Source organism: Oryx dammah, unplaced genomic scaffold (assembly GCF_014754425.2).
Source record: "Oryx dammah isolate SB20612 unplaced genomic scaffold, SCBI_Odam_1.1 HiC_scaffold_5, whole genome shotgun sequence".
In the NCBI taxonomy this organism is placed as follows: domain Eukaryota; kingdom Metazoa; phylum Chordata; class Mammalia; order Artiodactyla; family Bovidae; genus Oryx; species Oryx dammah.
This window is the reverse complement of record NW_024070189.1, coordinates 101,695,682-101,720,131: the sequence shown is the minus strand read 5'-3', so window position 1 is coordinate 101,720,131 and position 24,450 is coordinate 101,695,682. Positions and strand designations below refer to the sequence as shown.

Genomic DNA, 24,450 nt, shown 5'->3' with positions numbered 1-24,450 from the left:
TTTTTTTTGTTTTGAAACAAAACAAAACAAAAACCTCCCGTGACACTGAAGGGAGACAAAGAAACTGAGGCTCATGTGCTGAGGCTCATCGCTTGCTCAGGGGTCCCAACCCCAGGTCTGTCCGTGACTTGAAGTGGAACGAGAACTCTCACACTGAAGCGACAGTCAGAGAAAAGAAGTTCATAGGGAAGCCAGGTGAAGAGCATCAGCCCAGAGTGGCACTCTAGCTTCCAAGAAATAAAATCTAAGGGTCAGAGTTGGAGGAGCCATGGCCTTGGAAGCAGAGGCGAGGAGGGGCTGACATGTCGGGAGCTGGCCATGTGTCCTGTTGCTAGGGCTAGAGGAAGTCGCTGCCCTTGAGGAAGAAAGTACACAATAACAAGTCACATGGCCGGGGAGGGGGCTTCCTGTTTCCCGGCCCCTCCCAGGCTGGCCTTGGCCAGCCCGAGCCAGCCCGAGCTTGAGCGGGCAGTGGCCTGAGTGACTCCAAGAATGTCCTGGGACTTGGTTTTCTGACCAAGGTACCCCCCCAGGAGGATAGGGAAGTAGAGCGGGCTGAGGGAACCAAATCCCAGGATTAGAATCTCTGGTTCAGGAGAGCCCTGAGGAAGAGAGAGGACTGTTGAACTCCTCCTCCCAAGCCCAGATAGGGGAGGGAGGGGAGCAAAGAGAGAGAGGAAAATCAAGGAGACGGAAAAGAAGGAAGAGGTCAGGGCAACCTTGAGAGGTAGTGAGCTGACCATCAAGGGAGGCATTCAAATGTGCCAAATCTACATTGATAACTCAAGATCCTTTTGGAGAAGTGAAATCAATGCCCATTTCACAGAAGACGAAATTAAGGTTGTCATTTGCTTTGAGCTGAAGTCAGGTTGTGGTTTTAGCGGGTGAGGATAAAGGAGAATTCAGAAGACACTGATTTCTGGATAACAATGAGTGCCAGGGCCACACGGCCCCGAAGCCGGCGAGGGAGACACGCTCTGCCCGTAAGTGTTCCCCCTCCCTGCCACACCCAACCCTGCAAGACTCCAGCACCCAGATCTGCTTGGCTCAGAGCTCAGCCCTGGGGATCATTTGCAGGGTGAGCTGGACCCTGTGGCAGAGAGTTCAGAGGAGGCTGAGGCAGCCAGTGAGAGCTCTGAGCCGGGCCCTGTGGCATCTCAAGATAGCACCAAGGTGGAACTGTTGGGCCCTGTGGTGGAGGCCAAAGGGCAGGGCTTGGAGAGCAGGTAAGGCCCACTCGGTCTGTGTCCCCTACTGCAGGCCTGGCACATCTTTCCCACTCATAGATGTTTTTTTATGTCCCTCCCCGACTCACACACATGCCATGGCTCCCATTGCCCTTGGCCTGACTTTCAAGGCCCTGCAGTTCTAGCCTTGTTACAAACCCTCTGTGTGTTAGCTACCCCAAATGACCCCATTTCCAGAAATTTCCATCTCTCACCTTTTCACAGGACTGACAAAGAAGTTGATGGGGACTCTAGCAGGGGACCAGCTCCAGCCCCTGAGGGGCGGCCCCCTGAGGAAACCTACCAGGCCCCAGAGAGAGCCCTGCAGGATGGGGAGAGCATTCCCTCTGGACCTGATGTATTTCAGACTCTCCAGCAAGCGCTGAGCTCTCTGGAAGCAGCCGTTGCTGCCTGGCGCCACCGGCCCCCAAACTGTCCTGGGCCAGTGGAGGCAAAGGACGGAAGCGAGGGGGCACCAAAGCCCTGCTTGGAGCAGGAGGGGGCTGGGAGCTGCCAGCGGGAGGCAGCCCGATTGGCTGAAAGGAATGCCTGGCTGCGTTTGGCCTTGGGCAGCCGGGAGGATGAGCTGATCCGCACACAGAACTCCCTGCAGGCCTTCCAGGCTGAGAAGGAGATGCTGCAGAGAGAGGTGAGTTGGGCATGGCTGCCTCCCAGGGATCCCTGGTGGGAGGGAGGCAGGCCTGACATAAGACACATTGAATCATTTGTTCATTTGTGAAGATTTTTTGGAGCTTTGACTTGCCTTGCTGTTGTTCAGTTGCTCAGTCATGTCCAACTCTTTGCAAAGAATGGACTGCAGCATGCCAGGCTTCTCTGTCTTTCACCATCTCCCAGAGTTTGCTCAAACTTATGTCCATTGAGTCGGTGATGCTATCTAACCCTCTCATCCTCTGTCACCCTCTTCTCCTCCTGCCTTCCAATCTTTTCCAGCATCAGGGTCGTTTCCAATGAGTCGGCTCTTTGTATCAGATGGCCAAAGTATTGGAGCTTCAACTTCAGCATCAGTCCTTCCAATGAGTAGTCAGGGCTGATTTCTTTTAGGATTGACTGGTTTGATCTCCTTGCTGTCCAAGGAATTCTCAAGAGTCTTTTCCAACACCACAGTTCAAAAGCATCAATTCTTTGGCGCTCAGCTTTCTTTATGGTCCAACTCTCATATCCATAATTGACTACTGGAAAAACCATAGCTTGACTATACAGACCTTTGTTGGCAACCCCAAAGAGACAAAGATCCCTTGCAACTTTAGTTAAGAGGATCAGAGAGGCCCATCGAAGAAATGACACTTGAATAAAGACCACAAGGAGGCAAGGGAGGAAAGATGTAAGGAACTGGGGAAGAGCATTTTAGGCCAAAGGAACAGTATACGCAAAGGCTGGAGGTTAAGAGTGTGATTAGTGTATTCAAGAAACAGTGAGGAGGCCAGTATGGGGCTGAGCAGGAGGAGACAAGGGTACCAAGGTGATGGGAGCAGATCCCGGAGGGCCTTGTGGGCCTCAAGGAGGATTTGAACTTTTGCTCTGAGTGAGGTGGAAGGCACAGAGGGCTCTGACCAAACAAGGATGGAGACCTGATGCAGGTGCTCACAGGCGCCCTCTGGCGACTTTGGGAGGAACAGCTTGTGGAGGGAGAAGGTGGAATCTTGGCGATCCAGGAGGTGGCAACATTGTGGAGACGGTGAGAACTGGGCAGATTTGGGGGGATGCTGAAGATGGAGCTGGCAGATGGGATGTGAAAGCTAGAGAGGGGCTGAGGACGAGACCTGGATTGGGAGCCTTAGAGACTGGAAGTGAGACACAGGGAGCCTGTGGGAGGGGCGGGTTTGGAGGAAGGGAGACCAGAGCTCTTAGGCCTTAATCAGCTCAAGATGCCATGAGCCACCCACATGGGGCCATTAAAGGGCCAGTTTTATGTCCAAGTGCAGAGCCCAGGTGATGTCAGGGCAGGAGGGACACAGATGGTGAGACCTGGGCTGCAGAAGCCCAGCACAAGGAGTGGAGCCCATTTTTCAGCTGGGAAAGAAAAGTCTTTTTTAAAAAAATTTTATCATGTCAATGTATGGCAAAACCAATACAGAATTGTAAAGTAAAATAAAAAATAAATTTAATTAAAAAAAATTTTTTTTATTTCCCTGACCCCTTCCCCCATCTCTGGCAACCACCAACATGTTCCCTGTATCTGTGAGTTCAATTTTTAAAAAATTTAACCTGTCATCTATCTGTGCCCTGCTGCATGGCTTGTGGGATCTCAGTTCCCGACCATGGGTTGAACCCCAGGCCACAGCAGTGAAAGCACCAAGTCCTAACCACTAGACCACCATGGAACTCCCTTGTTTTATTTTAGACTCCACATATAAGTGAGATCATGTACTATTTGTCTTTATCTGGCTGACTTATTTCACTTAGCATAGTGCCTTTAAGGTCGTTCTGTGTGTGTGCTAAGTCACTTCAGTTGTGTCTAACTCTTTGTGACCCCATGGACTGTAGCCCATTAGGTTCCTCTGTCCATGGAATTCTCCAAGCAAGAATACTGGAGTGGGTTGCCATTTCCTCCTCCAAGGGATCTTCCCAACCCAGGGATCGAACCCACATCTCCTGTGGCTCCTGCCCTAAGGTCCTTCTATATTGTCCCAAATGGCAAAATTCCTTTTTTACAGATGAATAATATTTCATTCTATAAATATACTTACCACATCTTATCCATTCATCCATCAGTGGACACTTAGGTTGCTTCTGTGTCTTGGCTCTCGTAAATAATACTGCAGTGAACATGCGGGTGCAGATGTCATTTCGAGTTAGCATTTTGGTCTCCTTCAGAGAAATACCCAGAGATGGAATTGCTGTATCATATAGTCGTTCTATTTTTACTTTTTTGAGGAACTGCCATACTTTTTTCCATAGTGATTGCACCCATTTACATTCTCAACAACGGTGCACGAAGGTTCCCTTTTCTCAACATCTTCGCCTACACTTATCTTTTGCATTCTTTTTTTCTTTTGGTCTTGCCATTCAGCAAGGCATGCAAGATCTTAGTTCCCCTGACCAGTGATCGCACCCCTGCCTCCTGCAGTGGAAGTGGGGAGTCCTAACCACTAGACTGCCAGCGAAGTCCCTTTCTTGGCTTTTTGATGCTTGCCATTCTAACCGATGTGAGGTGGTATCTCATTGTGGTTTTGACTGCATTTTCCTAAGGATTAGTGAGGTTCCCCCAGTGGCTCAGCAGTAAAGAATCCGCCTGCAATGCAGGAGCCACAGGAGACATGCGTTCGATCTCTGGGTCGGGAAGATCCCCTGGAGAAGAGCATGGCAACCCACTCCAGTATTTTTTCTTTTTTTTTTTTTTTTTGCCTGGAGAATCCCATGGACTCTTATGCCAGAGGAGCCTGGCAGGCTACAGTCTGTAGGGTGGCAAAGAGTCAGACACGGCTGAAGTGACTGAGCATGCACGCATGCAAAGATTAGTGATGAGGAGCATGTTTTCATGAACCCGTTGGACATCTGGAAAGAGAAGTCTTGATTCAGGGACTGCATGACTGAATGGCTGGCCAACAAGTCATGGCTGAATGACTTGCCCGAGGTTGTACAAGAAGCTATTTGGCAGGATGAGAATCTGGGGGAGGTCCTACCTTGCAGCCAGTGCTCTTGCCACTGCTCCAAGAACAGGTCTTAGGGAAGAATGGCAGGTGGTTGGAGCCACCCCAGCCTTACACTCCCCATTTCCCCACAGGTCCAGGAGCTGCGGGATTCCCTGCTGAGGCTGGAGCCCTTTCCACCTCCTTCCTGTGACCAAGCAGGTGGCTCAGGTAGTGGCTCCAGCAGCTCTGGGGCTGATGGAGAGACCTGGGGCTCACAGGTGAGCGTGTGAAGCTAAAAACCATGGTCTGTTTCAGATCCTTAGGGTTTGTGGCCATGAGACTCAAATCCTGGTCATGTGACCCAATAGTTTGGGAGATTGGAAAAGGCCTAAATCCTAATGCTGGGCTCTCAGTGAAAATTCTGGGTGAATCAAGTCACCTCTTTTCGACAGGATCCCTTCTCCCGCACTCACCCCCTGCTCCGGCGCCTGCAGAGTGATTCCAGCACCCAGATGCTTGGGTCTCTCCCAACCCAGCCCCTTGCTCCTGAGATGCACATCATGGAAGCCCAGATGGAGCGACTCCGAGGGTAAGAGTCACAAATGCTGGGCTCATAAGGGCACTGGTGCCGCCCAGCTGGGATATAAAGCCAGGAGTCTGGAGCTGGAGTGGGGGTGGGGTGGGGAAATCAATGGTGTCCTAACTGCCCTTCAAAGTCACTCACTTTTCCCTCTTCCCCCACCTCCGGAGGCAGGAACATTGAGAAACTCAAATGCTTCAACCGCCTGCTGTCAGCTGTGCTCCAGGAGTACAAGGGCCGGTGTGAGAGCCTCAGCATGCAGCTGGGCCAGCGGGAGGCTGAGGCCACTGCGCTGCGTCTCGCCTTGCAGTATAGGTCAGTGCACCCCAGCCATGATTCACATGTTTTCTACTGCCTGGGGAGGAAATGGATATCCTCAAAGGATAGTCCTACTTCCCAGAGAGAGACGGAGCCCTCTCAGAAAAGTATTTGCCCTTGCCGTGGAAATTAACTTAAGGCAGTTTTCATCCCAGAGTGCTGAAGGAATTTACAAACTCCCAGGGTTGGGGTTAGGAGAAGGGGTGACAGATCCAGGAGTAAGTGGGGGTGTCACCTACGTAGCAGGACGGGTGTGCTGGAGTGCTCAGAACTGCTGTCCCACAGTGAACACTGTGAGGAGGCATATGGAGCCTTACTCGCTCTCCGGGAGGCAGACTCAGGAGCTGGAAAAGAAGCCTTCGTGGATGACTTGGAGGCAGCTGAGAAGGAAGCTCAGAGGCTCCTAGTCCAAGAGAAGGCTGCCATGGATGGACTGACACTGCAGGATCCATGTCCAAGGTGCCCTTGGGAGCCCCGGGGACTGGTGGGCCAGTGAGTGGGGCTCTGGTTGCAGAACGGGGCTCCCAGAACTGGCCCTATATTGGGGGCTGGCGTGGCTCCTGAGGTTGGCATTAGGCCTGCTAGAGTTGGCTGTTTTCTACTCAGCAAAGTTGACGTGGTGGTTACAGCCATTGGGGTTGGTATAGGACCCACCAGGGTGGCATGAAGATGGCTGGTGGTGCCCACTGATCAGGTTGATGGTGCTTAATGGGGTTGGCATGATGCTGGTACCCATAGGGGTTGTCATAATGCTGTATAACCGGGTTGGCAGGTTGAGCAATGGTGCTCGTTGAGTTGGTGTGATGGCTTCCCCGTGATGGTGTGAGTGATTGTGCCCATTGGCATGGTGGCATTCGTTCATCACTGATAAATGATCATCAACGGGCTGATGTTGCCCGTTTGGGTTTACGTTATGGTGCCCACTGTGTTAGTTTGACCATGCCTACCACAGATGGCCTTGGAAGGAACCATCATGGTCAATAAGATGGAAGATGACAAAGTGCACCAGGATTGCCATGAAGTTAGCGTAGCCACGCTGAGCAGAGTTCACACAGGCCTCTCCTGTCTCCTGTAGTCCCGAAGGCAGCAGCGTGGATAAGCCCACATCACAGGAGGTGGCGTCCCAGCTCCAGGGCTATGTTCAGCGTCTCCAGGAACGCCGTGCTCTGGTGAAGATTCCCCCTGAGCCTGGCTCTACCTGGGTGCCCATATCTACTGTGCCCCATGCAGAAGCCATGGTGCAGGCCATTCTGGGGACCCAGCCTGGCCCAGCCCTGCCCCGGATGGAGAAGACGCAGATCCAGCAGGACCTGGCGGCCACACGGGTACACATGGGCTGTGGTCAGTGTGCCAATCTTTCCTGGTGGGACCAAATCCTTTGCTGAGTCTGAGTGAGATGCGATTAGGGGACCAAGTAGTAAGGGAGAGTTTTGCTGGATATTGTTTGAAATTTGTGACCTGGCGTGAAAGAGCTGGGGGCTTCTCTGGCGACCCAGGTGGTAAAGAATCCGCCTGCCAATTCAGGAGACACAAGTTTGGTCCCTGGGTCAGGAAGATCCCCTAGAGAAGGGAATGGCACCCCACTCAAGTAGTCTTGCCTGGAAAATTCCATGGACAGAGGCGCCTGGCGGGCTACAATTCATGGGGTTGCAAAAGAGTCAGACATCTCTTGGCAGCTATCACGTGCATGAAAGAGCTGAGGTTCTGAATTTGGAGAAACTCCAGATGCTACCATTGAGTTGCTACTTGACTTTGTCTAAGACACTTGCTCTCTATGAATGGCTATTTCTACAGCTGTAGTTTTTATGGAAGGATTTTTCCTATCATGCAAGATCAAGGTAAGGGTTAGGATTCTTGCCTGAGCAGCCCTCAGTGGGTACCTCCTAGAGGCTCAGTTTTCTCAACAGCTGACCTTCAAGGCACATTTTCTACCCTCTCCTTGGTCTCTCAGGAGACTCTGGCGGACCTGATGCTGCGGCTACAGCTGGTGCGGCGGGAAAAGCGGGCTCTGGAACTGCGGGAGGCTGCCCTCCGAGCCCAGGGCCCAGCCCACGTGCTCCTGCTGGAGCAGCTGCGCTGGGAGCAGGCACAGCTTCGGACTGGCGGGGCCAACAGCAGTGGTGGAGACAGCAGTGGAGGTGGGAGCAGTGGAGATGAAGAGGAGTGGTCCCAGGTGAGTGACCCTGCCTTGGCCCAGTAGGGATAGCAGTATACTACTGGATATGTGGTCCTGGTTAATCCTAGCCTCCTTTGAGCCTCAGTTTCCATTTCTGCACCAAAAAAAGGAGTTGAATGGTAAAAATGCATGTGAAAATTCACGCTTGTACTTCGGAGTTTCTTTCTTTGAGAGTATTAAGCCCAATAAGCCCCAAGGGATTTAGTGTCTTCCACTTACACCTGTCCCTTCTACTTCCCACCTCCAGGCTATTCATACTCCCCGTTCCCCACTCCAACAGCTCCAGGTCATGCTTCATATTTTCCTAAATTTTGGCTCCAGCTTACTCCCTGAGGCTTTCCTTCTTGCCCCTACTGTCTAATCATATCTATCCTCTGGTTTAAAGCCTTAGAGGCTTCTGGAACCCTCCTTTGAATCATCTCTTCTACCTCCATGCCTTTCTAAGTGCTACACCCCTGCCAGGAACACCAGTCACTTTCCTCTTTATCTAAGTCCTTGACTTCCTACAGGTCTGAGCTCAGACAGCATCTCCTCTGGGAAGTCCCCGTGAACTGCCTGAAAATGAGATTATTTATTTCCCTTGTTAGGGAACAACTGTATCCTTATTGGGGTTTCTCATAAGACTGGGGGCTCTGTAAGAGCAGGGACTGTAGCCACCACAGTCTGTGATGACTTCAGTGTCCAGTTTGGGCTGAACACACTCTCAGCCTAGGTCAATGTCACTACCCTCCCTTCTGCCTCCATCAGGGTCCTCCTGCTCTCCCTGGTGGCAGCAGGGGTATTGATGGAGGCCAAGTGAGCAAAGTGGAGCACCCAGAAGAACTGACCCAGGAACTGTCAGCGTCACTCACTCGGTGTGTGCCGGGGTACTGTGCTGGGGTGTGTGTGGCCTGGGTGGGGGTAATATGTGAGAGCCCACTGGGGTGTTGTGTACAGTGGAGGACTGGGTGTACAGCTGTATTCACATGGAAACATCTTGGGCAGATGGGTGGGAGTAGGGAAGGCAGACAGGAGTGGCTATGTCTGTGAGCTCCTCTCTCTCCACCCTTGTACCAGGGCTCTGGGCCTGCAGGAACAGCTGCAGGCTCTGCTGGAAAAGCTAGAAGAGGTGGCTCGGAAGGAACGAGCCAGACGTGCTCAGAGTACTGAGCTGAACAGTGATTTATGCAAAGCTCACAGGTGAGTCTCTCTGTGTAACCTCTGAGGCATCCCTGGCTCTCTCTGTGCCACAGCTTCCCCTCTGTCAGGTGGGGGGCAGGTTCAATCCATTCCACACCTCCTCTGGTGCCTGACGTGTGTCAGCCCCTGCTGAGTGATGCTGGGACCCCCAGAAGACCCAATCTCAAAGACTTCCTGTCGGGGGCTGGGAGTACATAGCCCTTGTCTTGGGTGGAATGGGGGGCTGTTTCCTGGCTCAGCCTCCTTCTCCCTTCAGCACCTTGGTCATGGCCTTCCGAGGTGCCCACCGGAAGCAGGAAGAGCAACGGCGGAAGCTGGAGCAGCAGATGGCACTGATGGAAGCCCGACAGGCGGAGGAGCTGGCAGTGCTAGAAGCCGCCGCAAGGGCCCTGGGGAGGTCCAGACTTCCCTGCCCGCCTTCCCGGCCGGGGGAGACCTTTCTCTAGGCCCTACTCTGGCCATGTCTGGACGTGCCAGATAATTGTGATGGGTCACATCATAGACTGTTCTGGAGTGACATTGTGTCATGTGGCATGACTTTGCATGTTGAGCCATGTTCTGTGTAATGAGGGCTGATATACCTGAATGTCTTGGGTTTGATGGGGAGAGGGCTGGCATTTGAGAAAGGCTCGGTATCTTTGGTCTGACCCCATGTGGCATGCGGAGAGACATGTCAGAAGGGTCATGGCAGAAGCAGCTTGGGCTGTGGAGACAGGATTCCCATGACTGGCTGGGGGCATTCAGGGTTCAGTGAGGTTACATAGAGCTGAAATTCCAACCCTTATCTGTCTCCAGAAGCCCAGCAAGGTGTCCACTGGGGCAGGGCACACTCTCCCCTGCCCACCCGCTTCCCAAGGAAATGCTAGGTTTGATCTGAAGGATATTCCCAAGAGGAAGATACCCATAACCCAGAAGGAAGACTGAGGCCTGAACAGTTCAGCATGTGAAATATTAGCTGGAAGACTATTGCTCCCTGAGTGGAGGGAGGGGGAAGGGGGAATCAGAGGTGGCCTTAGAACTTGCATTCAAAGAGTGTGGAGCTAAGGTAAAGGGCTTTAGGGTGGTGAGCAAAGGCAAGAAACTCTGCAAGTGAGATCTCAGGGGCGTTATACAGCTGTTGTTGAGGAACTCAGGTTTGCTAACCATGGGCAAAGAAGTACACTGCCCTAGAGCGTCTGGATGGCTCTTGGCCAGTCTGAAAAGTTGCCAGTTTCACCTGCAAGAGATGGGAGCTCTGGGAGGTGCCAGGGTCAGATTAATAGCAGGCAAGTGATTAGCATCTTATTTACATAGGCCACGCCCCCTGCCCTCCCAGCGGAGTCTGGCAGAGTTGGGAAAGGGTGTTAGGCTCCACACAGACGCCCCGGATTAGTGGCCAGCTCTCCCCTCCTGGGTGGTAGCTGAAATTCAAGACGCGGATTAGATAGATTTTCATTCCCAGCCTGGTGGGGGTGAGGTTCGAGGGGGGTTCCAGGCAGCACCTGTGCAGGTGTGTGCGCGGCGCGGCTGCCTCTCGCCGGCAGGGCAAGGCTGACCTGACGTCGGCGCGAGGCAGCCGCCGAGACCCAACCTGGTCCTCCGGATCCACAGGAGCCTCCGGCCAGCGCTGGGGGCTGGTGACCTTCGAACCATAAGCACAATCTCCGGACCGTGGCAGGCTTTGCAGAAAGCAGGGAAACAGGCGGGCAAGGTCGCCCGTAGCCCAGCAGAGGACCCGACTGTACGACCCTCTTGTCCGTCTCCCTCCTTAAGAGTCTAAGAGTGACCTTAGCCCCGAGTCTCACTAGGTTGCCCATGGCGGGGGGGTGGGGCCGAGAGGAAACAAGGTCACCTGTTGGAAGGTGGGGAAGGAGTTCGCCCCGGCGGTGGGGGCGGGAGCTGAGGTCGCCGTTGCGGGGCGGGGGCAGGTTCCCAGGCCACCGGTAGCCGGGTCTTGCTGTTCCCACGGGTGCCCCGCAGCAGATGGGCCCAGGCCTCTTTGTCCCTGGTCGCGGCCTCTGCAAGGTCAAATGTCACCGCGGGGCCGCGGGCAGGGGTCAGGTGGGCGGGGCCGGACCTCAGCACTACAGACCCGGGCCTCCAGGGGCTGCGGGGGCTATAGAGCTCCTGGGCAGAGGGGGAGCAGCACCCCCCCCCGCCCCCCGCGAAAGGTTGGATCACCTCGAGGTTCTGGAATCTGTGGCAGACCTTCTTCCAATCTCCCACCGGACACCTACAGGGCTTGTGTCCCTCAAACTCCAGTTCCCTGTCCCCTCCCTTCTCCGGGCCCCCCTCTGACTCCTTGAGCCTTCTCTTCCTTACAAGTCTCTGGCGCTCATCTCTGAGACACCCACCTCCACGTCTCCCCCATCAAGGACTCTAGAAAGTTCAGACCAGGGACCTAGGACACCCATCGTCACCCCAAATACCCAGCTAGCGCCTCCCATTCCTGGGCCGCAGAACCAAAGGGTCCTCTCTCTTTAAAAAAAAAAAAAATATATATATATATATATATTTTTTTTTTTTTTGGTTGCCCTGGGTCACGGTTGCTGCACCCGCGATCTTTACTTGGGACACTTGAGATCTTAATTCCCTGACCAGGGATGGACCCCACGTCCCCTGCAGTGGAAGCATGGAGCCCTAACCACTGGTCTGCCAGGACCTAAAGGGTCCTCTTTACCATTCAAGCCCAATGCAGGTTATGGGGCAGAGAACTCCACTCCAGTCAGACCCTTTGAAAGTCCTTCCTCGTGTCTAACCCTAGTGCTTCTTGCTTTCTGTACTTGCTAAAACCTTCCCCCCACCTCATACCCAGCCACATTCTCCCCAGGAGGCCCAGAGGCCCAGGGCTGGGCATCCATTGCCTGGCTTCTCCAGAACCTTGGTATCCTCTTAACTGCTGCAAGATCTCCAAACATCTCCAGCCCTTGCCAGGGAGGATGCCCCTCAGATGTCAACTGGAGAAGGGAATGGTTTTTCTCAAGGACCCTTCCTGAGAGAGGAGGGTGTAGGAGCCAGTGGGGGCAGAGGACCTTTCACTCCTGCCTGCAGCCCTCAGAGGCCCAGCCACGTGTCCGAGTGTCCAGCTTAGCCCAGGGCAGGGCGGGAGATAAGGCCTGGACCTTCAGGACTCCAAGGTGAAAGGTCACTGCAGGAAGGGCTTTTCCAGCCGGTTAAAGGTTAACAGGCTCAGAAGCAAGGCTCAGGTTTCTTTGCCCAGGGCGGCCAGGAGAGCATACAAAGGGTGTTTAATATATGCTGGCTGCCGCAACCCGGGGTCTTGGAGGCAGTGACATGGAGACAGAGCAGCAGCTGGGAGACTCTGGGGAGCCTGGAAGAGACATCTGTAGTCCAGTCGGCCCCTGGTCAAGCTCTTTCTGTGAAGCATAGAAAGAAAAGGAAATTAAAGGGGAAAGGGGGCAGGCCGCCGGCAGGGGTGGTGGGCATTCCTGTCGCCTCCAGCCTCGCTAGGCGGGTGGGCGCCCTTCCCCCAGAAGCCTGAAATTCTGGAGAGGGGCCTCCTGACCTCGCGCCCCTGCCGGCCGCAGACCACAACATCCCTTCCCCCCCGGAGATTCCGAACACCAGGTGTTAGCCCAAGCAGAGAAAGGGTGGGGTGGGGGTCGGACGCCGAGACTTTCTGGAAGAGGAAGCAAACACAATCCATCATGTAACTGTGCAAAGAAATGCCCCAGGAGGGGTGTGTGTGGTGTGTGTGTGTGTGTGTGTGTGTACTGCGCAGGGGCGTGCCCCCCGGTGCAACCGGCCCCCCATTATTGCTTCTGCCGGGAATGCAAGGGGGTGGTGCCGAGGGGCGCCTCGAGGGCGGTTGAGCTACTCAACTTCCAAGGCCGGAGGTGGAGGGGAGGGCCTTAGAGAGACATCTTGGCGAGGCTGCGGAAGGGCAGAGGGCAGCAGTGGCCCAGGCTCCCGCCGCGGCCCGGCAGGGGTTAAGGCTGGAGCCGGGCGAGGACGGGGGTGGGAGTGGGGTGAGCGAGGGAGGGGAAGGGAGGAGGGTCAGGCCTCACGGCCCCGCGCTCCGCCCTAGCCCCTCCCGCCGGCCGGGGCGCCGGGCGCCGCGCACGGCCACCCATGTCCTTATAAGGGCGGCCGTCGCCGGGGCAACGAGCGCCCGCCCCCAGCCCGCGGCGCGCGCCCCTGCCCCCGCCCCCGCCCCCCGCCCGCCCCGCGAATGGAACGTTGTGTGTCAAACCGGCCGCAGCGCGAGGCCGGCGCGCGGGGTCGGCGGCGAGAGCGAGGCTCCGGCTCAGGCACAGGCCCAGGCCGGGCGGGCGCGGCCGCAGCGGGGGCGGCGGCTCGGGAAGCGCCGGCCCGCGGTCCTGCAGGCCCCGAGCGGCCGCCGGGGGCCCTGGGAGACTCAGGGGGTGCGGTGACCGGCCCCGGCGCACGCCCGCCGCCCCTCCCCCCCGCCGCGGGCGGCCGCGCAACTTGCGGCCAAACTTTCCCCCCGGCCTCCCGCGCTCGGATGGCAGCCCGCTAAGTTGGCCACAGCCCTTGGCCGAGCGGCGGCCAGGCCGGAGGGCACCCCCTGCGCTGCCTGGGCCGGGCCATGGCCCGAGCTCCCCCGCCGGGGCCCCAGGGCGGCGGGGCGCGAGTCCCCGGGGCCCCCGGCCAGCACCTCTAGCGCGCCCCCCCGGTCCGGGGCCCGGCCCCGCGCACGCGTGGGAAAGTTGACCTGGAACCGGCCCGACCAGTTCCGCCCGGGCGCGCGGACCGGCCGCAGGAAGTTGCTGCAAAACTTTTTTGGGGGGTGCAACCGGGTGACCCCCGCGCACCGGGACCGGATGCGCGCCAGTTAGGGTCCCCCGGGCCGAGAGGGGTGCCCCGAGGGAGAAACGTGGAGGGGGCGCCCCGGCCCCGCTGCCCGGGGGCTATGGCCATGGTGACCGGCGGCTGGGGCGGCCCCGGGGGCGGCGGCGACACGAATGGCGTGGACAAGGCGGGCGGCTACCCGCGCGCGGCGGAGGAAGACTCGGCCTCACCCCCCGGTGCCGCCAGCGACGCTGAGCCAGGCGACGAGGAGCGGCCGGGGCTGCAGGTGGACTGCGTGGTGTGCGGGGACAAGTCGAGCGGCAAGCACTACGGCGTCTTCACCTGCGAGGGCTGCAAGAGCTTCTTCAAGCGGAGCATCCGCCGCAACCTCAGCTACACCTGCCGGTGAGCCCCCTCTCAGCGCACCGCCGCCGGCACCCGGGCCGGGCCTCTGACCTGCTCGGTCACCTTGGGCCTAGCGCTGACCTTCCCTGGGTCTCTACTTCCCGTCAGAGATCGGGGCACATGTCCCTCGCCCCCTCTCCATCACATTCCTGGGATTGTGTATACAGTCGGCGCTGTATCGGTGCAGGTCCCCCCCATCAGGTGGTCCCTGGCGGCTTCCGCCCCAGTAACTCGCTCCTCCTCCCTCCCTTCCTTTTCTCCGGAGAGGGGTCAGCTCTGCGCGGCGAGGGGTTGGGGTGCTGTCAGGGGTGGGTGCCTAATCCCAGGGCATCCCTTCCCTTGGGAATCTCGGCGCGCCGGGGACCGGGTGGGGATCGAACGTGGAACTTGGACTGTGGAGCTTACAAGCGTCCGGGGGCCATTGTCTGCGGCCGCGCGGATCGATACGGCGCGCCCTTGGGGTCAAATATCACTTCCAAAGTCGCCCTGACTACTGAGGCGGCGGCTGGAGCGAAACTAGGTGGCACAGGGCGGCTTCCTTCGCATGGGGCGGGGGCGTGGGGGCGCTTCTGCTGTGGGGGTTGGGCTGCCTGTCAGGGGAACCCCCAGGGCACTCTCTGGGCCCTGGGTCACCGGAAATTGCTGCGAGAGGTCCGAGGTGGCGGCTGGATTTGACCGCATCTTGGCTGCTCCGACCCCGCACCCCTCTCTACGCCCCCCTAGCTAGGAATAGGTGCAGAACGGGGATCCTGGAAAATCCCTGAAACTTTTGTCGGTTCTGAGACTGGGTGGGGATGAATGTTTCCAAGAAGGAGCCCTAGGCTGTCCTAGGTTGGAGTCCCCACTGGCCAGCCGTGACCTGGCTAGCTTTTCTGGTTCCCGACGGGGCATTAGGTCTAGGGGAGAAGCTGCTGGCACTGGGTGTTCAGTTCAGGACCCCGCCTTTCCCATCATTTTTTGCTGAGTCCCCGTTTCCTCTGTTGACAAACCCCTACTCTGCACCCTCCAGGAACATGCTTGGGCTCTGCAGAGCCTGTTTGGAGGGTCCCATTTTCCACAAGGGCAAAACTAAGGCCCAGAAAGCTCTTGGCACCTGCCCTGGGTCACCTAGGGAGAGACCTTGCCCACTTGGGGCTTAGCAAGGGAACTGTGGGGTTGGGAAGGTTGGGGGGCGCCACAGGCAAGTCTGGGTCAGGACCTCCCCAGGGGGAGTTGCTGATGGAGGGCTTGTTGGCAGGGCCACTGGGTGAGTCCTGGGTACCTGAAGCAGGAATTTGGCCCCAGATCTGGCCTGTTGGGGGCGGCTCTGTATGGCGCGGAGCTGGCTTACTCCCTCCTCCAGTGCTAACTGGGCCACCAGACTTTGGCCTCATTCTTGCTGCTGGAATAACTGTGTGCTCTCTGGCCGGGTCTTTAGGGAGGGCAGGGGAGGGGCTCAGGTGGCTTGGGGGTCCCAGAGGCTCCCTTAGAGTGGGAGCACCAAGGCCAGGGAGAGGGGCCTGGTTTGGCACTGGCAAGTTCTTCAGAAGGTCTGTGTTGTGTGACCAGATGAAGTCACTGCTTCCCTCTGAGCCTCAGGTTGAATCAACAAAGACCCCTCAGGGCCTGACGTGGGTGGTTTGATGCCAGCACCCTAGAAAAGACCCCAGTTCCAAACCCAGCCTTCTCCCAGTTTGAGGGAGATAGTGAGACACAGGTGTCCCAGTCTGTGGGGTCTGGGTTGGGCCAGAGGGAGGGATTGTCTGGGGTCCCAGGAGGAACAAGGAGCTCTGCCTGAGGGTCAGAGAGGAAGGCCACAGGAGGTGGGCCTTGAAACATGAGGGGTTTAGCAGGTAGAAGTGAAGGGCACTCCTGCAGGGAGTGTGGTTCCAGCAAATACTCAGTGGCAGGATTGAGGCTCAGTGATGTAATGTGAGACCACCCAGGCGTGGGAGAAGTTGGACTCAAGTGGGTCAGAAATTCTGGAGTAAAAGTAATGGGGAACCATGGAAGAAGGTGTGTGAGCAAAAGAGGGCAATGATCAAGTTGGACTGAAAGCCAGAAGCCCAGGGAGAAGGCAGAGTTGGACTGTGGGGTCTGGCAAAGCATGTGCTGTTTAGGTGGGATAACAGGTAGAACTTACTGTTTCCCCATCTGGAGGGATAGAAGATCTCTCCTGACTCTACACCTGGGGAAGTTGAGGCAGAAGGTTCAGGGCCTCCCCTGAAGTCTCAGGGACCCGAGCCAGGCCCCTGCCTGCCTGCCCCAGGCCTGGCTGTTTCCACCCGGCTGCCCAGGACCCTCCCACTGCCTGCCTGCTGGGCTTTGTTCTGGTTCTGCCTGAGCTCCCTTTGCCCTAGTAGGGCCTCTTCCTGGGGGCTCGGAGGCTGGTGCTGCAGGACGCAGAGGCCCTCTGGAGCCTCGCCTCTCCAAAATTGGCCACTGAGACTCCCAGGTGGGGCCCGTCTTGACAACCCCCCACACACCCACACTCCCAATTTTCTCCAGAATGAGTGCATCCCATATAGAATTAGCCTCTGGCCTCCCAATTCCAGATGAGGAAACCAAGGCTCAGTGGAGAAGTGGCTGCCCAAGGCTCAGGCCTTGGGTGTCCGCAGCTAAGATGTGTTTGACTTTTTAACTTCATGAAGTGTTTGTCTTACTTTGTGACTAGCTCTGAGTACCCGATTGGTGCCCAGCTGGGACTCCAGCCCTTGGTGTGGGCCTCAAAAGGCTCAGAGGAGAGAGATATGGAGGGAACATGGAGCAGGGGCCAAGGGGAAAAAGGGCGCTGGGGACATTGGAAGAACAAAGGCCTGAACCTTCCAACTTGTGACTGACCTTGGACGGAACTCCTTGCTTCAGAGGGCGGGGCCACATGTTCCACCCCTGGAAGAGGCACCAACAATCCCCGAGGACCACGTGGAGGAAGCTTCTTGGGCTCAGTTAGGTGTTGGATGGTTTTTCTAGAGAAGGGGTTTGACATCTTAAAGGGGTACAGGAGTTGATTCATTCGTTTCTTCATACATTGATGGTGGCCTTGTATCAGGCAGTAATGTTGGGGCCCCATGGTGCTCTGACCCCACAGAGGACTGGCCTGGGTTCTCATCTCTTAGTCAACTCACAAAGTCTTGCTCGGTGACCGTGTTCCTTCTCTGCTCTTATAGTGCTCTGGGACAAAGACAAGGACCAAGTAAAATGTAACTGGAAAACTTTTGGCTATCATTGGCATTTTGCCAGGAACTGCCTCTGGTCACCTGGGGAACTTGTATTCGTCCTTCAAAACCCAGTTCCAACATAACCCTCCCTGGCATGCTAATCCACTTTGCCACAGACTGCTCTTCATCGGTCCCCACTCCCCCAAATTGTCCTCTCCTCTTTGCACACCTGCAGGCTTAACCTCTGTGCCACTTTGGGGTCGTCTGCCCAGCCCAGATTGTTGGTAGGGATGGGGGGTGGTCCTGGTGGTTTCTAGGTGCAACTTTCTAAGACGTCTCATGAGGTGGCTCCCAGGCCAGAATGTAGGTGTCATGGTGACCCCCTTGGTGACCTCTGCATGCCCACAGGTCCAACCGTGACTGCCAGATCGACCAGCATCACCGGAACCAGTGCCAATACTGCCGCCTCAAGAAGTGCTTCCGGGTGGGCATGAGGAAGGAAGGTGAGTATCCACTGGGGTGGGGCGGGCAAGGGGTGAACAAGCGGCCTGCCCTTTGCTCCCTCTCTTGGGGTCTGGGAGCCATGGAGGGCGGGGTCTGGCGCCTGCTAACCTCATTACCACCGATCCCGAGATCCCGTGGGCCTGGATCTGGCCCTGGGCTGGAGGAATCCAATTATCCGTGGCTTCCTTGTGGCTGAGGCAGAACTGGGCTGTAAGAGGCTCCCCCACTCTGGCCCATGTTAGAACCTTTCTCCCCACCACCTCTCTCAACCCGGCCTCAGGGGCAGGGAACCTGAAGTTAACCCCGGTAACCCTCTGCCCTCTATCCTGGCCACCACTTTCTGAACAATGATGTACTTTTTTTTTTTGATTTGCTTTCCCTCCACCCTCTGCCTTGTGTTTGCCCAAGGCAGGAACTCACCCGACTAAGGCAAAGGGCAGCTCACCCTTCCGCCTGACCGGGGATGCTGGGAGCCAGAGGGAGGCCCAGCCTCTTGTCCTTGCCCTGGGGACTTGGGTGGATCTGTGCAGGGCAGCTAGGTCTAGAACTCCACCGATCACTCTTAGAATTCAGGTGGAACCTGTAGACTTCTACATGAAGCACTGGGCTCGGGAGCAGAATCCGGCCCATTTCAATGTTGGCCCCAAGGCTGGACTTCGTGTCTCTGCTTGGACTCTTATGAGCCAGGCTGGCAGTTGTTCTCTGTGTCTAAAAGCTGAGTCTCTCTTGCTCTATTGTTGGTTTCTTCTCTGCTGAGCCTCTGTGAAAGAAGCTGGGAATAGCTACCCAGAGTCTTTCTCTTAAGATCATCTGATCACTCTTTGGTCATGTGAAGTTGGGGGTGACTGCCCATACCCCCACCCCCGCAACCTGGATTTTGTCTCTACTTGTGAATTTGACCTAAAATCCACATCAAATCCAGGCTTCAGATCTTCAGAGTCTCAAGGTAGAAAGAATAAATCTCAGATCATGACCCGAACACAGCCCTATCTCTTGGCCTTTGCACAGGTGGTTCCCTCTGTCTGGAACACCTCCCCCAGACACCTACATGGCTTTTAAGATTTGCTGAAACACCACCTCCTCTGAGAAGCCCTCCTGATTACCCTTTGCAGCCCCTTTATTCAGGCCATGTGTCTTGCTTTATAATTTGCTTGCTCCTCCAAAAGCATGTCTGCTCCTCAAGGTCAGAAACTTTTGTCTGTCTTGTTTTCTGATACATCCCCAGGGCCTACACCAGGTTCTAAAACATAGAAGGTGCTTAATGTTTCTTGGCTTGAGTTACTATCCATTTAGCTCTTATAATGAGACCCTGGTTCGATTCCTGGGTTGGGAATATCTGCTGGAGAAGGGAGTAGGCTACCCATTCTAGTATTCTTGGGCTTCCCTTGTGGCTTAGCTGGTAGAGAATCCGCCTGCAATGTGGGAGACCTGGGTTCGATCCTTGAGTTCGGAAGATCCCCTGGAGAAGGGAAAGGCTACCCACTCCAGTTATTCTGGCCTGGAGAAGTCCATGGACTGTGTAGTCCATGGGGTCCCAAAGAGTTGCACACGACTGAGCGACTTTCACTTTCACTTTCATGTGCCAAAAAGCTATTCCAAGCCATTTAGATACATTCTCATTTAATTCAGTGATTGGTGTTATCATTGTCATGATTATTATCAACTGCATACCTTTATGGGTGGGGAAAGAGTACAGAGAGCAATCTACTTGTGATTGGTGATTAAGCCCACGGTCTGGGCTTAATGGGGAGGAAGAGCTGGGGAAGGGGTTCTCAGGAAGCAGGAACAGCAAATGCAAAGACCCTGAGCTGGCCTGGTGATGGATGAATGATGGCAGCGGGCTTTAGAGCCAAGTGAGCCTGAGGTTAATTGGGATCCATTGTCGACCCTCAACCCAGCTACACCCATTTGACAGACAGAGGCTCCTGAGACTTCAAATCACATGGGATAAGGCTTGAACCCTGCTTCCCTGATCAGCTCTGCTAGCCCTCAGCTCCCACTTGCATCCGTCTCCCACTCTGCTCCCTGATGGGTTGACCAGAAGTTCATGGAGGTGATGAGACCGGGCATGCCACCTTATTAAAGCTCATTAATTAGTCTCTGCCAGGCACCCAGCCCAGTCAGCCCCTCTACCCCGCCTACTGTGGCATAGGCCAGGCTGGCATGCAGCCACCCTTCCTCCTTGCACCTCAGCTTTCCTCTTGTCACCTACCTGATCCCTGGGGGCACTGGCCAAGGCCAGCAATTGGTCCTTCCCCATCACAGGCAAAGCTACTGATGGAATCTCATGTTTACTGAGCACCTGCTGCTGACCGGGTTCAGTCCCTGGGTCAGGATCCCCTGAAGAAGGGAATGGCTACCCACTCCAGGATTCTTGTATGGAGAATCCCAAGGACAGAGGAACCTTATGGCCTATAGTCTGTGGGATTGCAAGGAGTCGGACACGACAGAGTGACTAACACTACTTTTTGCTAACAGCGACTTTTTGCTACTGATCAGGATTTCGTTCTTAACACTGAGGTCACTGCAGAGGCCCAGGCAGATGAGACCTGCTCTAGGGGTCCATGACCTATAGGGTGGGGCTGGGAGGTATAGAAATATCCTATTTCCATAGGAGAGATCAGTGCCAGCCTCTACTGATCACTTGTTTGAGGGGTAGGCTGGCTATGTGCCCATGTCCTAGGAAGGTACTTGCCCCCCCTAGACCCATTATCAGCTCTTAGACACCTATGCTTGATAGATGAGGACATGATTAACAGGTCTGACTTCACTGGCTCCAGAGAGCTCACACAGTCCAGAAGAGGGGGAGGTGGGTATGTGTGAATTATATTAGCCCTCACCCAGTGGTCCCATTTCCACCTGAGATGGTTCCCCTACACACACACACAACTTCCTTCTCTGAAAGTAGTCTGATGGTGGCTGGACACGACCTCAGGCTGAGGGCACAGGGTGGAGCAAGGTGGGGCCTGCAAGACCTTGACCTCTGTCCTCCCAACAAGCATTGTGCCCATGAGATAGGGATTGGGGGTTCAGGGAAAGGCTGAGTTGGGGGGCTTGAAACAGAGGGAATGAGTAACCCTCTAATAATTTTATCTCCAACCTTTCTTCCTCCCTACTTGCCCTACCCGATGACTCGGGGTATCCACTTTCCCCCTAATTCCTCCCCCGCTTCCTCACACCCCACTCTCCCCTCTCTGGTTTCCCGTGTCCTCACTCCCCATCTCCTGATTCTTGCCCACCTCCCCCGTCCCCTCTCCCCTCCTCCCTCTCCTGTACCTTCCGCATTTCTTGCGGGCTGGCAATCTCCGTCCCCCTTCTCCCCCTCCCCACCCCCTCGTCTCTATCTCCCCTTCACAGCGGTGCAGCGCGGCCGAATTCCGCACTCGCTACCCGGCACCGTGGCAGCCTCCTCGGGCAGCCCTCCTGGCTCTGCGCTGGCCGTGGCCAGCGGAGACCTCTTCCCGGGGCAGCCGGTGTCGGAGCTGATCGCGCAGCTGCTGCGTGCCGAGCCCTACCCCGCGGCGGCCGGGCGCTTCGGTGCAGGAGCCGCGGGCGCTTTCGGAGCCGGGAGCGGCGCGGCGGGCGCGGTGCTGGGCATCGACAATGTGTGCGAGCTGGCGGCGCGGCTGCTCTTCAGCACAGTGGAGTGGGCGCGCCACGCTCCCTTCTTCCCCGAGCTGCCGGTGGCCGACCAGGTGGCGCTGCTGCGCCTCAGCTGGAGCGAGCTCTTCGTGCTGAACGCGGCACAGGCAGCGCTGCCCTTGCACACGGCGCCGCTGCTGGCCGCCGCCGGCCTGCATGCCGCGCCCATGGCCGCCGAGCGTGCCGTGGCCTTCATGGACCAGGTGCGCGCCTTCCAGGAACAGGTGGACAAACTGGGCCGTTTGCAGGTCGACTCCGCGGAGTATGGCTGCCTCAAGGCCATCGCGCTCTTCACACCTGGTGAGACGCCCTGGGGGGGCTCTGGCCTTGGGAGAGGCTGGGTGGGGGAGGGGAGAGACCTAGCTCCTGACCCTGACCCCCTTAGTCCTCCACTTCCTGATCTACAGCTAGCCAGACTTGCGTCCCTGCATGTGCCTTTAGCGCTGTTGGGGGACAGTGGAGGAGGCGATGCAGGCGGTCTGACACCGTGATGGCCCCTCTCCCTGATCCCAGGCCTTCCTAAGAACTTTGATCCCCCATGGCTCCATGTCTTAAGGCCCTACAGCCAACCCCCTTGATTCTCAGGCTCCCTGAAACCCCCCCCCCCCACCCTTTACGCCCTCATCAAGGCGTTCATCGTGCTCAGTGGGCACTGACGGCAGAATAACAGGTGGGGGCCCGCGGGAGGGGAGGTCTGCCCACTTGGCTCTGTCCGTCACTTAAACGCTGTGACCCTCATCCTTCAAATCAGGATGCTCCTCTCGTTACTGACCACTTAAGGAGGACTGCCTTCCACTTATGAAAGGCAGGGGTGCTCTGACACCTGGTTCTGGGCTCTCCTGGGCCCTTCGCTCCCTAATTCCTAGGACCCTAGACCACTGACCCAGGGCTCCCAAGCTGCCCCCCCGGGAAGGCCTCCAGGGGCCACCCGCAGCAGAGCTGGATCGGGTAGGGGGTGTGGCTTGAAGCCCCTCCCACCTAGGGGCGGAGGCATCTTAGTTCCTTTCTAGTCTTTAGTAACCCTCCTGCCTCCAAAGCCCTGCTTTCTTGTGGTGGGAGTGGTGGCATAGCCAACTCTGCACTTTGCAAGGAGGTCCCACTACGTGTCTCCTGGGACCAAGGATGCGGGAGCCAGACCCAGGCTACTCTGGGAGGTGGCTTTTATCCAATAATATGGCTTTGCCCCTCTTTACTTACCCAGGACATTTTCTCTGCCCTGACATTCATAGGGCTCTCACCTGTCACCTTCATTCACAAGGCGGGTCTATTTAGTGTGTCTGAATACCCTCTCTAGGCTTTGCTTTTCTCCCCAAGTCCCCTTGCCAGCCCTCTCTTCCCCTTGAGCTGCTTACGGGGTGTTTCCAGCCTCACCTCCTGGCACGCAGAACTTCCCCAACCAGAGACTGATCCTGCAGCCCCTGCAGAGGAAGTGCAGTCTCACCCACTAGACCACCAGGGAATTCCTTCCTCCTCAAGCTTGATTAGAACTTGTCTCCCTGTTAAATGCCTTAGTCAGGGCCCTTCCACCCTGAGACATCACTACCTGCACTCCGTGTCATCATCAGATGAGGCCACCTTAATATCTCTTGGGGACCAACACTGCCTTATATATTAGACACCCCCATTTGTACCCTGGGCCCCATCTCCCATCCCTTGAGTGCCCTCCTCTGTACCAGCAGCCCGAGTGGTGTCCCCCAGCCCCGGTCAGCCCTGGGGTCCCGTGTCCTCCTGCCACTTCTTCTGACCTTGCCCTTGTCCCTCAGATGCCTGTGGCCTCTCAGACCCAGCGCATGTGGAGAGCCTGCAGGAGAAGGCGCAGGTGGCCCTCACCGAGTACGTGCGGGCCCAGTACCCATCACAGCCCCAGCGCTTTGGGCGCCTGCTGCTGCGGCTCCCTGCCTTGCGTGCCGTCCCGGCCTCCCTCATCTCCCAGCTGTTCTTCATGCGCCTGGTGGGCAAGACGCCCATCGAGACGCTGATCCGAGACATGCTGCTGTCAGGAAGTACCTTCAACTGGCCCTACGGCTCAGGCCAGTGACCAGACAGGGCCAGGTCTGCAGACCTCAAGGGACACGGATGCTCAGGCCTCTGGTGGCGGGGCGGGGGGCGGCCTCCCCTGGACAGAGGACCCTGGCTTCCCTCCTCAGACTCCTATTTTTTAAAAGACTGTGAAATGTTTGTCTTTTCTGTTTTCTAAATGATCATGAAACCAAAAAGAGACTGATTTGTCTAGACTCCAGTCAAGTCTTCCCCAGAAACCCTGATGAAGATGAGGGGCGAGACAGAGGGTCCAATCCCAGGACAGCCTTGTCCCTTGGTACCCCAAGAATGAACTCGTCAGGGTGTGGCTTCTCTGGTGTGATGGACAAAGTCCTGGCGTTTGGACTGGAGGGGCAGCTGCAGCCAGGCAGGGGTGATGAGTGCCAGACTGATCCTCTGGACACGTAATCCACGTTGGACACTACATGATGGATGAATCAAGGCCAATAATAAAGAAGTTTCCTACCTGCACGTCTCCATCATCTTAGGCGGGGAGGGGTGATACAGAAGGCACCCTACCATGGGGACCCACTCCCAGCCCAGCTGGAACACCTACAACCTAACAACAGCCCTACTTGCTGTTTTTTTTTTTTTTTTTTAATTTGTTTCTGTGGGATAGTTTTGTGTGGAAACAGGCTGGAGGGGGAGGCCAGAGGTCAGCCAGTGGGTTTGTAGGAGGTGGGCTGAGCAGATGACTCAGGTTTGAATTTAGATTCTGGCCTATGAAATTGAGCCTCATAACATTCACACAAACCCTGGACTAAGTACTTTATTGTTTTCCCTTTTTTAGCTGCACCACATGGATTATGAGCTGTTAGTTCCCCGACCATGCCAATGCCTAACCACTGGACTGGCAGGGAAGTCCCTTTATTTTCTTTGGTCAACCCTTAATCATGGT

At 56.3% G+C, this 24,450-nt stretch overlaps 2 protein-coding genes across 2 annotated transcripts; both read left to right on the top strand.

Moving 5' to 3' along the window:
* The first annotated feature begins 442 nt into the window (after window positions 1–442).
* On the top strand, window positions 443–9,591 carry USHBP1 (USH1 protein network component harmonin binding protein 1). The gene is made up of 12 exons (XM_040241105.1): window positions 443–983; window positions 1,078–1,226; window positions 1,452–1,875; window positions 4,972–5,097; window positions 5,272–5,408; window positions 5,574–5,714; window positions 6,003–6,176; window positions 6,793–7,042; window positions 7,669–7,890; window positions 8,641–8,747; window positions 8,950–9,072; window positions 9,329–9,591. The coding sequence occupies exons 1-12, from the start codon at window positions 930–932 to the stop codon at window positions 9,516–9,518; spliced, it is 2,097 nt and encodes a 698-aa protein (XP_040097039.1). The 5' UTR covers window positions 443–929; the 3' UTR covers window positions 9,519–9,591.
* A 3,680-nt stretch (window positions 9,592–13,271) lies between these two features.
* Window positions 13,272–24,023, top strand: NR2F6 (nuclear receptor subfamily 2 group F member 6). Its single transcript, XM_040241125.1, has 4 exons — window positions 13,272–14,229; window positions 17,775–17,869; window positions 21,228–21,812; window positions 23,276–24,023. The coding sequence occupies exons 1-4, from the start codon at window positions 13,946–13,948 to the stop codon at window positions 23,548–23,550; spliced, it is 1,239 nt and encodes a 412-aa protein (XP_040097059.1). The 5' UTR covers window positions 13,272–13,945; the 3' UTR covers window positions 23,551–24,023.
* The last annotated feature ends 427 nt before the right edge of the window (window positions 24,024–24,450 follow it).